The 12,945-nt window shown below is 36.3% G+C and overlaps 1 protein-coding gene across 1 annotated transcript in view; it reads right to left on the bottom strand.

Moving 5' to 3' along the window:
- Positions 1 to 7,271: 7,271 nt before the first annotated feature.
- LOC127553848 (inter-alpha-trypsin inhibitor heavy chain H4-like) overlaps positions 7,272 to 12,945 on the bottom strand; it is a 29,970-nt gene continuing 24,296 nt past the window's right edge. Inside the window, exons 17-21 of the mRNA XM_051984901.1 lie at positions 12,124 to 12,297; positions 10,465 to 10,651; positions 9,104 to 9,255; positions 8,097 to 8,184; positions 7,272 to 7,491 (exon numbers count right to left, since the gene is read on the bottom strand). Coding sequence (XP_051840861.1) covers positions 7,407 to 7,491; positions 8,097 to 8,184; positions 9,104 to 9,255; positions 10,465 to 10,651; positions 12,124 to 12,297 — 686 coding nt within the window. The 3' untranslated portion in view covers positions 7,272 to 7,406. The remainder of the gene's footprint in view (positions 7,492 to 8,096; positions 8,185 to 9,103; positions 9,256 to 10,464; positions 10,652 to 12,123; positions 12,298 to 12,945) is intronic.

The raw sequence follows: 12,945 nt of genomic DNA, 5'->3' as shown, positions 1-12,945 counted from the left end.
CACCGTTGTAATCTGTGAAAAGGGGGCTAGCCTTGATGGAAATTATAGAAATGTAAATGCTTAGAAACAATGAAAGATTTTAATAAAAAAAAACAAAGAACAAAAGTCATGCAATAAATCTAGAATCAGAGAATTTCAGAATTGGAAGGGCTTTTAGTTTGACCTATAACTCAATTAAAAATCCCTACTTAACAATCAGTAAGCTGGACCACCAGGGAGAGGGAATGATGGATGCAACCTGGCAGGAGGTGAAGGAACAAAGAATAAGAAATGCCACAAAGAAGGATGAATCAGAGTCAATGCTAGGTGCTGAGGGTACAAATACAAAAGGCAAGAGTCTCTGCCCTGTCCACAAAGAGCTTACATTCTGTTAAGGGAATAAAATGAATACACAGAGAGGTTATATGCAATATAAATAATTGGGGTGGGTGGGGTGAGGGTGTAGGACTAATCCCCGGGAGGAATCAGGGGGGATTCTTGAACATGGTACTGGAATTGATCCTTGAAGGCAGGAATCCCAAGAGGTAGAGGTAAAGAGGAAGAATGTTCTACGAGGATATAGCCTGTGCAAAGGCATTCTGTATAGGAGAAACAGATAGGTAACAGATAGGAATTTCAAGCTGGGTGGTACAGTGAGCCCAAATCACGGGAAGATTAAAGTATAATAGGGCTGGAAAGATATGTTAGCTCCATATTTTAAGGGTTTTAAATGCCAAATCTGTATTTTATTATATACCAGGCAATAGAAAGATACCAATTTTTTTTTTAAGGAGGCATGTAATGTGGGAAATCACTTTAGCAGCTACATGGAATATTGATTGGAAAAAGAAGAGATCAGGGGATAATTATGAGACTACTCCTGGGAAGTGATGAGGCTCTGGATAATGGATGGTTTTGCTGTGAGAAAAGGGAGAGATGATGAGGTAGAATCAACAAGACTTGGCAACTGAATGTGGGAGTGAAATTCAAACCCTTGTTATCCAGAAGAATGGTGGGGAAAATAGGGAAGGAAAGAGGACTTGTGAGTTTAGGAAAAAAGATGATGGTGCTTCTCTTTTGAATCTGTTAATTTTGAAATTCTTAAAGGACATCAGGATGGAATTGTAAAACAAGAATTTGGAGATATGGATCTGGAGCTAATGAGAGAGATTAGGATTTAATTCTATAAACTAAAAAGAAAATAATTTGTATAGAGATGATATATGAAGTCATAGAATTGAAGAGATCAAGAGGGAGGGAGTAGAGAAGAAGAAAAGAGCTGGCAGGACAAAGCTTTGGGGGTACATCAATGGATAGAAATGGAACACAGATGATGAATCTGCTGAGTAGACTGAGGATTATTTGGAGAACATCTGTCCAAAACTATACTTAACTATGTAACTTTAGGGGCTGAATGTTTATCTCTTCATAGAATCCTCATATAGCTCCTTCTTGGGTACAACATTTCTGCTGAGTAAGTTGTTCAGATGGGCTTCCAAGCACAAGTTCCTTATAATTATACACACACACACACACACACACACACACACACACACACACACCCCCTTTATAATTACTAAGGCTAGCTCTATTTTGAATTCACAATCCAACCTTTTCAAGATCAGGCTTCCCATTCCTCAAAGCTTCTTTCTCTCTCAGACATCTTCCTTTCTATGTCTATATTTGTGCCTGGATTTCTTTCAACCAAACTGCTGGATAGAATGTCTCCCTTTGAGCAAATTGCTATTAGATGTCATAGCCAGTGGAGTTGGGAGAGGAGACAGACCTTCCCTCCTCTCTGCCCCACTGCAGATATCTTTTCTACAAAGTTTTCCCAGGTCTACATGGTTTCTATTCCTGCTTCTCTATGTCCCTTTTTTTCTTATTTTACAACCCAAATCCTCTTTTGTCCTATGCTATAGTTGGGAGGGACAATCACTCAATCAATAAGCAATTATTAAATGCTTAGCATGTACCAAGCACTGCTTGTACCTGAAAGTAGAGTCCCAAGCAATTCCATGGAGCAGTAGATAAAGTGCTGGTCTTGGAATGAAGAGGATCTGAGTTCAAATTTGACTTCAGATACTTACTACCTATGTGAACCTGAGGCAGTTGCTTAACTCTGTTTTCCAGTTGCCTTATCTGTAAAAATGAGCAGAGAAGGGAATGGCTAACCGTTCTAGTATCCTTACTCAAAAAAATTCCAAATGTGGTCATGATCAGCAACAAGATGGTGGGACCATTATCTATTAAAACTTTGTCATCTGTGACTTCATCAGCTGAACGGCATACGTGGAAGAGAATACCATACATTCTCCGTTACACATAATACAATATCTCCTAAATAGTTGAGTCTACTAGAATATCTAGTAAGTGGACTATCTCTCTTTCTTGAATCCAGAATTCTTGCTCCAAACCCAGAGGTTCTGACAATTGTACTTTTTTGAGCTTGATTAGTTCCCCAAAGTTGCACCCCTTTGGATTGTCAAAAGATGGTCAACTGCAGTTTCCAACTCAGGCATCCAGTATGTAATAGGCATCCAACTGTACCTTAGCTCATTCTGAGACAGAACTTGGGATCTGGTAGGTGATGGAACTCAGGAGGGTTGTAACTTTCCCCAGTTCCAGATGCCTCTGTTTTTGTTCCTGCTGCATTATGGAACTTTCCCCCTTGCTTTACAACCCAAATCCTCCTTTGTTCAGTGCTTTGGCTGGAAGGGGCAATCATTCAATCAACAAACAATTTATTAAATGCTTAGCATGCACCAAGCACTGGGTTATATGATGAGAATACAAAGACAAAACTAAAACAGTACCTGCCTTCAAGGAGCTTACATTTTAATGGAGGAAATTCACATGTACTTATACACAAAACACATACAAAGCACATTCAAGGTAACTTTGAAGGGGAGATATTAACAGCCGAGGGGATTTATAAAGGATTTATAAAAGAGAGAGAATGTTATCAGTAAAACTTGCTACAAAGACTCCTCCTCCCCCAATTAATTGTTTCCTTTCTAATCTTAATGATATTAGATTTGTTTGTGCAATGGCATTCTAATTTTATGTAATCAAAACTGTCCATCTGACTTCTTGTGAATCTCACTATCTCTTGTTAAGCACTGAATTCTTTCCCTATCCATAGATATAACAAATATTTTTTTCCCCAAATTCCTCTAATTTCTATCGTGTGACCTTTAATATCTAGGTTATGTATATCCATTTGGAGATTATCTTGGCATAAAGTGTAAGGTGCTGGTCTAGAAATAATTTCAGCTAAACTGCTATCCAGTTTTCTCAGAAGTTATTTTCAAATAGTGAGACATTACTGCTTTGTAGTATAGTATGAGATCTGGTCTTACTAAGCTCTCTTCCTAATCACTCTCTTTCCACCCCCATCACCACCCCACTTTCTCCACCATTATTTCCCTTGAGATTCTGGTCACTCTTTTGTTCCTCTAGATAACTTTTGTTTTTACTCTATAAAGTAATCTTTTAGTAGTTTGGTACGGCACTAAATAAAAAATTAATTTAGGTAGTACTTGTATACAAAATAATAGTAATGTTCTGGGATGACCAACTGTAAATGACTTTGTTATTCTCAGTAGTACAATCATCCATGAGTACTCTGAAAGACTTGTATCTGGATACATATTAAAGCATTTTCTCTTTTTCTTTCTATCTCTCTTTTTAACTTAATTTTTCTTGAGGGTTTCTATTTTCATTAGGATAGGAGATATGTGTTTTCTTTCACAATTTGACTTTTATGGAAATGTTTTGCATAACTTCACATGTAGTTTAAACAGGTCAATTCTCCAAGAGTCTCCACAGCTGTGAATCATAGCATCTGAAGGAGTTGCAGGGCAGCCTTTGCTGACACAGGTGTTGCAGATTGGGAATGAGATAAATTAGAGGCAAAGGGAAGAGGAGAGAGGTCAGACAACTTCACAGCCTCTCAGTGAGAGAAGTCAGAGAATAGCTATTGCCTCTCAGTCTCCTTGTATCATCCTCTCACAAGAGGAGATCCATTCTGGGTTGGATCTCCAGCAGCCACTGTCAGGTAGCTCTTGTGTATTCCAACAGTTTTTAAATTGTGGATGGGAATAAAGGAGAGGACTTAGAACTCAAAAATCTTACAAATTTTTAAAAAATTGTTTTGAATATAACTGGGAGAAAATATTAAATAAATAAAAGAAAAGAAAAAAGAAAAAAAATTAGGTAGTACTGCCATTTTTATTTTATTAAACTCAGACTATCCATGAGCAATTATTGTCTTCAATTATTTAGGTCTTTATTCCTATAAACAGTGGTTTTTAGTTACATTTATGTAGTTCTTGGTTGTTTCATGATAGATTCCTCAGGTATTACATACATTCTGTAGTTATTTTAAATAAAATTTCTCTTTATATCTCTTCTTACTGGGTTTTATTAGTAATATGCAAGAATGGTGATGATTTATGTCAATTTATATCTACAGCTCTACTGAAGTTATTATCTCAATTACTTTCTAAGTGACTCTTGAGGATTCTTTAAATACACAAAATTATCTGCAAAAAAGTGATCATTTTATTTCTTGTTTGACTATGCTTCTTTGACCATGTCTTATTGCCATAGGATTTCTAGTACTGTGTAAAAGTGGACAATGGACCTTGTTTATTCATTCCCTGTCAGTTCTTGGTTTTAGACCTTCCTTCATGTGAAGGAAAAATAATTTTAGTCCCATATTTTCTTCATTTTTTATTTCCAAAAATATTTTTAAAAAAATTTATACTTAAAAATTTTTAAGATTATGTCTATCTTGTCCTGTCCAGCTATGCATACTGTTCATAGATCTGTTCCCCTTCTTAATGGTACAGGAGCTTTGACCTACTCTATTTCTGTTCTACACCAGTTTATTTCTTTTTAGACAACTTGTTAGCCCACAGCTATTAATACAGTGCTACTAATAAATATGGATACCAAACCTAAGTTGGATGGTCCATTGGCTTAGACAAGTGAAACTTGGAATTCCCAAATTGTAATGACTCATCAATCTAAGCTTCTCAGTGTAACAAGGCAAACAGGTGTGCACTACTAGGCTAGCTTTTCTTTTGTGTGTGTGTGTGTGTGTGTGTGTGTGTGTGTGTATGTATGTGTGTCTATTTAATAAAAATGGGCTATACTTTAACAAAAGATTTTCCTGTATCTGTTGAGAAAATTATGATTTTTGTTGGTTGATCATGTTTTTCTAGCATTAAACCAACCTGATATTCCTGATATAAATCCAATTTGGTCAGTGTATAATCTTTGTAATATGTTTCTGTAACCTCTTTGCTAATATTTTACTTAAATTTTTTTACATTTTACATCAATGTTCATTAGGGATATTGGTCTATAGTTTCCTTTCTCTGTTTTTCTCTTTCTTTCTTTTTTTTTTCTGGGGCCATTGGAGTTAAGTGACTGCCCCAGGTCAAATCTAAGGTCAAATTTGAACTCAGGTCTTCCTGACTTCAGGGCTGATGATACCACCTAACTATTCTTCTTTCTCTGTTTTTAATTTTCCATGGTTTTAGTTCAAGACCATGTTTGAGGCAAAGAAAGAATGTGGAAAGATGCCTTCTTTTGCTATTTTGGAACAGTTTATGTAATATTGGAATTACTTGATCTTTCATAGAGTTGGCTTAGAAATTCCCAGTCACAAAATTTTTTTTCTTTTGAGAGTTCATTTAGGACTTGTTTAATTTGGGGGGATATTGAGTTGTTTAAATTATCTATTATTTGCTTAACTTGTAACTTTTTCTTTTGAAAATATTTACATATTTCATGTTGCCAATTTTATTGATGTATGGTTGAGTAAAACACTTTCTAATAATTTTTATTTCTGCATTTGTTGTAAGTTCTTGGGCAGCTAGGTGGCGCAGTAGATAGAGCACCAGCTCTGAAGTCAGGAGGACCTCTGGTCTCAGACACTTTCTAGCTGTGTGACCCTGGGCAAGTCACTTAACCCCAATTGCCACAGCAAAAAAGAAAAAAAAAGTAAATTTTCCATTTTCATTTATATATCGGTAATTTGATTTCTTATTTTTAATCAAATTAGCTGATGGCTTACCTATGTTGTTGTTTTAACAGCTCATAGTTTTATTTATTAATTCTATAACTGCTTTCCATTTTGTTAATATTTTCTTTGATTTTCAGGGTTTTTATTTTGGTATTTAATTTTTTCATGGACTTATTTCTATTATTTTTTTAATTGCATGCCTAACTCATTCATCTATTCTTTCTTCTATTGATCAAAGTATTTATAGACATAAATTTTCTTTTCTTATTGATCATTTAGGTTTTTTTTAATGTTTTTTTTCCTTGAATCTTGTGTTTGTATTTCCAAAGTTTCTATTCAGCTGTTTTTTTTTATTAGGAATGCTTGGAGGTCCTCTATTTCTCTTGTGGGATTATTCTTAATTTTGTAAGTTATTCTTGATTGTAATATGTATATATACACACAAGTATAACTTGTGTGTGTGTGTGTGTATATGTATAGCAATTGAGATTAAGTGACTTGTCTAGGATCACGCAATTTGTGTCTGAGGCTGAATTTGAATTCAGGTTCTGCTAATTCCAGGGTTGGTACTCTACCCACTGTGGTATCTAGATGCCCATGCTCTATTACTTTTGTCTTTTGGAATATTTCATTCCATTCTTTCTACTTCTTTATGGTGTTATGTATTGAAACTTATGTGATGCTGACTATATTTTCTTGGTATTTAAATTCCTTCTTGCCAGCAGCTTGAAGTATTTTTTTTCTTTGGTCTGGAAACCCTGGACTTTGGCTATTAAATTCTCAGGGATTAAATTTATTTTACTTATTCACAGAAAGAGGAAGGAACAATTTGTTTCAGAGACTTTAGCTCAAAATAAAAAAGTTCTTAACAATTAGGTCTGCTTATAAATGGAATGAAATGTCTTTGTAGATAATGAACATCCTGTCACTAGAGGTTTTCTAACTAATGATTCATGACAACACATCAAAGATATTGTAGAGGGCTTCCGGCTCAATGGCAGGTTACTTTGGATGCCCTCTGCAGTTCACATCAACTCTGAGATTCTGTGATTTTGAAGGTTCTAAAATTTTAATATTCTGTGAATCTGGAATTATTAATCCAAATTGACTTAGGGGCACATCCCTAAGGGATAGGGTAAAACCCTTTGTCTCTCTTCCTTCAAAGACTGACTTCAATTTTTCATTATGGGATTCAATCACCAAGGACACACTCATCATTTCCCTCCAGAAAACAAGAAGCATCACACAAAAACAATACTGACCCATGGCCTCTGCTTTATAACATCTCCCAGCATGGCCCCAAGTAGCAGCTCCTGGCTGGCCTGGGTCAGATATGTGAAACAGAATGGGAGAAATACATGTTATTTATTGTCTATGAAATTCTTCCATCTTATAAGGATTGTTCCAGGGACCAGCACAGCAACTTTGGCATTGAGGCGCTTTCTTCTCCATTTTGGTAATCCAACATGGACTTTCTGTGATACAGAGAAGTACACATATTAACAGAGTTGTCAGAAAACTCTCAACTAATTTTTGATAATTTTATTTTCTAATGATCCGTGTTTTAAATTTTTTCTTCAATTATGTGTAATTTTAAAAATATTCATAGTTTAAAATGATCTGTGCCCCTTTCCTCTTTGTTCCTTTCTTTATTTCCCATGATCCATATACCTTGCTTTTTTCTATTACAAATGATTCAAATTAATTGTGGTGTTCAGTGATTGATGTGTTCTTCACTTATCCATAGATTTTAGATTATTTGTGGGTCTTAGATAATTTGTAGGTTTATATTATCTGTGGATTTAGATTACTGATGTGTTTGGATTGTTTGTCAGTTATGGATTATCTATGGAGTTGGGTTATCTATGGATTTAGATTATCTGTGAGTCTATCAATGGGTCCTTTTGGGCTCTGATTATCAGGAATTAATTATATTGTTCAAAGGCTGCATCATGACTCAGAGCCCAGTTCTATACTTGGGCTAAAATGTCCAAATTTTAGCATTCTAGATGACAAGGAAAGAAGTAATTAATAGATGGAATAAAATCAGGGCATCTTCACTGAGCTAGCCAATGCTTACCTGGTGATTGTATATGTCCTTTCCATCACTCTCAGCTTCATCTTGTCATTTTGGAAGGGACTGCAGTACAAATTCTGGTAAAACTGACCTGGAGAAAACCATCAAAGGATGTATCAGATGAAGAGGTGATGAAACCCCAATAAAGAAAGAGAAATAGAAACAAGAGATCCAAAAACATAGAAAAAAAGTGAAGAAAGAAAAACACAGAAACAGAGGCAGAAAGAGTAAGAAATACAGAAAAATCCAAAGCAGAGAAAGAATGAAATGGAAAGGAAGGAGAGACAAAGAAGGATGTAAATGGAGAGACAGGGAATAACAGAGAGCAAGGAATCAACAGATGGACAAAGAGGGAGAAAAATAATTCAATCATTGATGTAAAAGAATGAAGCAGTTCAAAGAGCAAGTTCAAGTACCAGCTTAAAAAGGCAAATGTTTAGAAAGTGGAGGGGGAAGGCAGGAGGTTGAGGAGGTTGGGAAAAATGAACAGGAAAAGGTAATGTTTAGAGAAGGGGAAGATATAAGATGGACATAGGAGTAGGCAAAGATATGTATATATGTATGGGAGGTGGGAAAGTTGATCAAAGTAGTCAAGGAGTCATGAGGGTCTATGAACAAGGTCCAAGCTATACTGAGAAGCTCATCAACTTCGCTAGAGAATCTAAAGAGAGGGTAGGGTTAGGGTTCATAGTGGTGGAAACCTGTCAACATGGGCACAATTAGGGAATTAGGAGTAGTCAGAGGGATAAAGGAATTGATCATGGTCAGGGAATGATGTCAATGAAAGATTACAAAGGGAGAAATGAAGGATGAATAGAGGGTGATGGCTGATCCTAGGAATGCTCTGAAGTATGGAGAGAGTTCAGAGGAGGAGATGTTCATAGAGGCAGACAGTCAAAAGGGGAATGATCACAAAAGAGCATACTCGGGAGGTAAGAGAAAATGGAGCTGATTAAGGACATCGTTGGTTAGAGACCCATAGAGATCTGTGGATAGAGTCCAGCTCATACCAAGGATCCCACTGACTTTATGAGAAAAGTAAATTGGATTCTGCACAAAGAGATGGAGCCCATGGGTGAAATGACTCAAAGAAACCAGACCGATGGTGACCTTATCTGGGGCAGTAAGGAGCAAGACACTATTTTCCATGGTTATCTTCAGTCTGTGAAAAAAAGCAAGACATCAATAGGGTAGATGGAAGATCCAAGAGCATAATTCAGAGTCTGGAGACCAGTAATCAGAATAAGATTTCCTGCCTTTCTAGGATAAGAAAAGTAGATTTTGTATAATAATAAACCTCACAAAAAACTCAACCAACATCCATGATTTCTGGAGAAGCCTCCAGATCCTGTGCATGGGAACTTAGATCATCCTGTCAAGCTAAAATTGCTACCTATTTACTATCTTCCAATTTTCCCTTCAAATATAGCCACCCCATTAACCCCAGTCTTCACTACTATTACTACTACTTCTACTATTGTTATTACTACTACTAATTACTGTAACTATACTACTATTATAATTACTATTATTATATTTACTACTACTACTAATTGCTATATTACTACTACTACTATTATTACTATACCACTATGGCCACTACTACTACTACTACTGGTACTTCTAACTTCGCCTCACCCCCAATTCTGATTCATTCTGAGTTTGAAAAGTGTATGTGTAAGAAACAGATCACTGGATTTGAAGTCAGGAGATCTGTGTTTAATTTTTGTTTGACGTGTATGAATTGTGTTACTTTGAACAAGCTACAACTTCTCTGTGTGCCAGTTTCCCCATCTACAAAATGGGGATGATCTACCAAAATGGGCATAGCTCATAGTGCGATGAAAACTTTTGGTGAACTTTAAAAGCTTTGTAATAAAAGACACAAGAAGCCTTAGTATGAGTTACTCAAGCAGAAAAATAATTAGCTAGACAAACTTTTTCATTCTAAACTTGATGGAAAAAACCCATCCTTTGCCCTCATAATGCTATTTAACATAAATCATGATTTAATCAGGACCTAGAATTCCATTCTTCAACCATTCCCTCCTCCACCATTGGATTCTAGTCTCCAACTTTGCTGCTAATTCAGTCTGTGACTTTGGGTTAGTCCTTTCACTTTTCTGAGTCTGAGATGCCTTCCTTTTAAAAGGGGAGTTAAATTGAATGATCTCTAAAATATCATCCAGCTTCAAATCTATCATCCTGTGGTCTTTTCATCATAGACATTGAGCAAAGGCTCTTCTTCTTATTATTATTAATCAGGCTCTTCTCTACAGCAAGAGGCATCAGCTGAGATGGGAGCAAGAAGAGAGAAGTCCAATCAAGAACTCCAATCCAGTGTACTGGGCTAGGGGCCAGATAAACTTACCCAAGAAACCCCAAGAAGAATGTCTTCTGCCACTGATAAGAGTCACTTTTTCTATGTTGACCATGACCACGAATCACTATGATGTTGTCCTGGGTCACATATATCTGAATTTCAAGAGTTCTGTAACTTACTTGAAACCAGGAAAATGTATCCATAAAGTCCTTATAAAGGCCAGTCACCTCAATGCCTAGAAACCCATGAGATCAAAGAGGTTAACAGCAGGACTGAAGGCAGCAACAAGTCACCTTTTTGAGGAAGTGCAGTTTCTCAAGTAGCCTTCCCTCATCAAGGCTTTCTTAACAAATTCATCTACCTGGCTCAAACCCTAATCATCCCTGCTTGGACTTTGCAACAATCTACTTGGTCATTTTAGCTCAAGTCCTTGCCCTTTACAATATAACCTTCATACATCTATAGGGAGCAATGGAGAGAGCACAGCTCATGGAGCCCAGAAAAATTGAGTTAAAATTCTGCCTCTGACACTTGCTTATTGTCATTTAGATGTCATTAAGAGAACATTGTCAGAATTAATATATGTAAAGCACTTTGTACACTGAAAAGCACTATAGAAATACTATTATAATAATTATAATCGCTATATTATACATTATATAGCTACCAAACTAATTTCCAGGTAATACACATCTCACCTTATCACTGACCTAGGTAATGCAGAGTCTTCCATTTGATATTTAAAGTCCTTCACAATATGGCCTTAATCTTCTTTTCAACCTTATCCTATTTCATCCCCACTGTGGTCCAGCTAAACTGGCTTTTTCGCTATTCCATATTCAGCACAATGTATCCTGTGTTCTTGCCTTGGATTGACTGTCTCCCATGTCCCATCCTCTCCTCCATCTCTCAGAACTCTACTTTTCCTTCAAGTTTCATTTCATAGTGCTTTTATCTCTCTAATCACTCTGTATCTATCTTGTTAAAATATAGGTGCATGACATCTTTCCCAGTTACACCATAAGATCTTTGATGAAAAGATTATTTTCACTTCTATTTTTGTGTCCCCAGCACTGAGCACATTCCTTGGTACACAGTCTTTAATAAAAACTTGTTAATTGATTGATTAAAGCCTGGTGGGATTAACTCCACCCACTCTTATCTAGCCCCTTTAACTCTGCAGTCCTTCAGCTGTGACACTCTTACAATCCACACTCTTAAGTTAGAATCTTGAAGCTTTTATAGCATTTTTGTCTTCTTTCCTCAGTAGACAAGAGGCTCCCTAATTGAAGTGTAAGGATGCTTTCTTAAGTTAGAAGTTCCTTCCTGAATATTCTTGTGTTCTTAATCTTTTGTTAAACCATGTTGTAGGAGAGACAGGGAGAAAGAAATCCTAGTTCTCCCTATGGGAGCTTCCAGTCTTAGAGAGCAGAAGGAACAATTCCAAGACTTGCACTCAAGAAGCTCCAAGGTGAGAGATAGAGGAGGAACAGTCTTTAAGTCCTAATTTAGGGAATAATTTGGCTAAGGGAGATAGGACTCAACCATAGGGAACAAAAAAAATACTATGAGATTTTTTTCAGTGAGATGAAAGATTATGCACATCTCCAATTCAGTGGAGAGGATATGATAAAAACCAAAATTATTGTGTGTGTGTGTGTGTGTGTGTGTGTGTGTGTGTGTGTGTGTGTGTGTGTTGAGGGTTACCTTGTATTGGATCAGAGATCAGGTTTAGTGGCCTTAAGGATAATCCCTTGATATCCACACACAAAACCTCTTTGTAGTTTTCTGGCGAAATCAGTGACAAAATGAAATGAGGGGCCCTTTCCATTGACTCCGAAGATTTTTCCAGAGGAACAGAGGATGGAGATATTGAAATCCCTGTTGACAGAGATTTAGTAGTCCTTGGAACAGAAATAATGATGAAAACAACTCAGATTAATGTAGATTAAATATACAAAACACTGGCCACAATAATCTTGTAAAGTAGAAAGATAGGGACTAAAGCTATGATATTATTGGGATAGAAAACTCCCAGATGAGGAAACTCCCTCTAGCAATATAGGAACTCCACCAATTTTTAATCTTACTGAGTTACCCAGAGCAGTGAAAGGCAAAGATGCTTTCCCAGGATCACACAGACTGTATGAGTCAGAGATGTGATTTGAATGCAGACTTTTGGAGCTTTTAGACCAGCTCTCTATTCACTATGCAATTTTGCCCCTCTCAGAGCAAATATAGAATATAAATTTTTGTTTGACATGTATGAATTATATTACTTTGAACAAGCTACAACCTCTCTGGGTACTAATTTCCCCATCTACAAAATGGGGATGATCTACCAAAATATGTATATACATACATATACATATACACACACACACAGGTAGAACTTATATTATTATTTCTGCTTTTCTTCTGAGCTGCAGAGAGGTTAATGATTTGCCAAGTCTTATACCATAGCTAAGTTTTGAACAAAATCTTATAATTTTATCCTTTATTGAACCATATAATTCACTCTAGTTAGAA

This window comes from Antechinus flavipes, chromosome 1, assembly GCF_016432865.1.
Source record: "Antechinus flavipes isolate AdamAnt ecotype Samford, QLD, Australia chromosome 1, AdamAnt_v2, whole genome shotgun sequence".
In the NCBI taxonomy this organism is placed as follows: domain Eukaryota; kingdom Metazoa; phylum Chordata; class Mammalia; order Dasyuromorphia; family Dasyuridae; genus Antechinus; species Antechinus flavipes.
The sequence above is the reverse complement of the archived record's forward strand: the minus strand, read 5'-3'. Positions and strand labels throughout refer to the sequence as shown.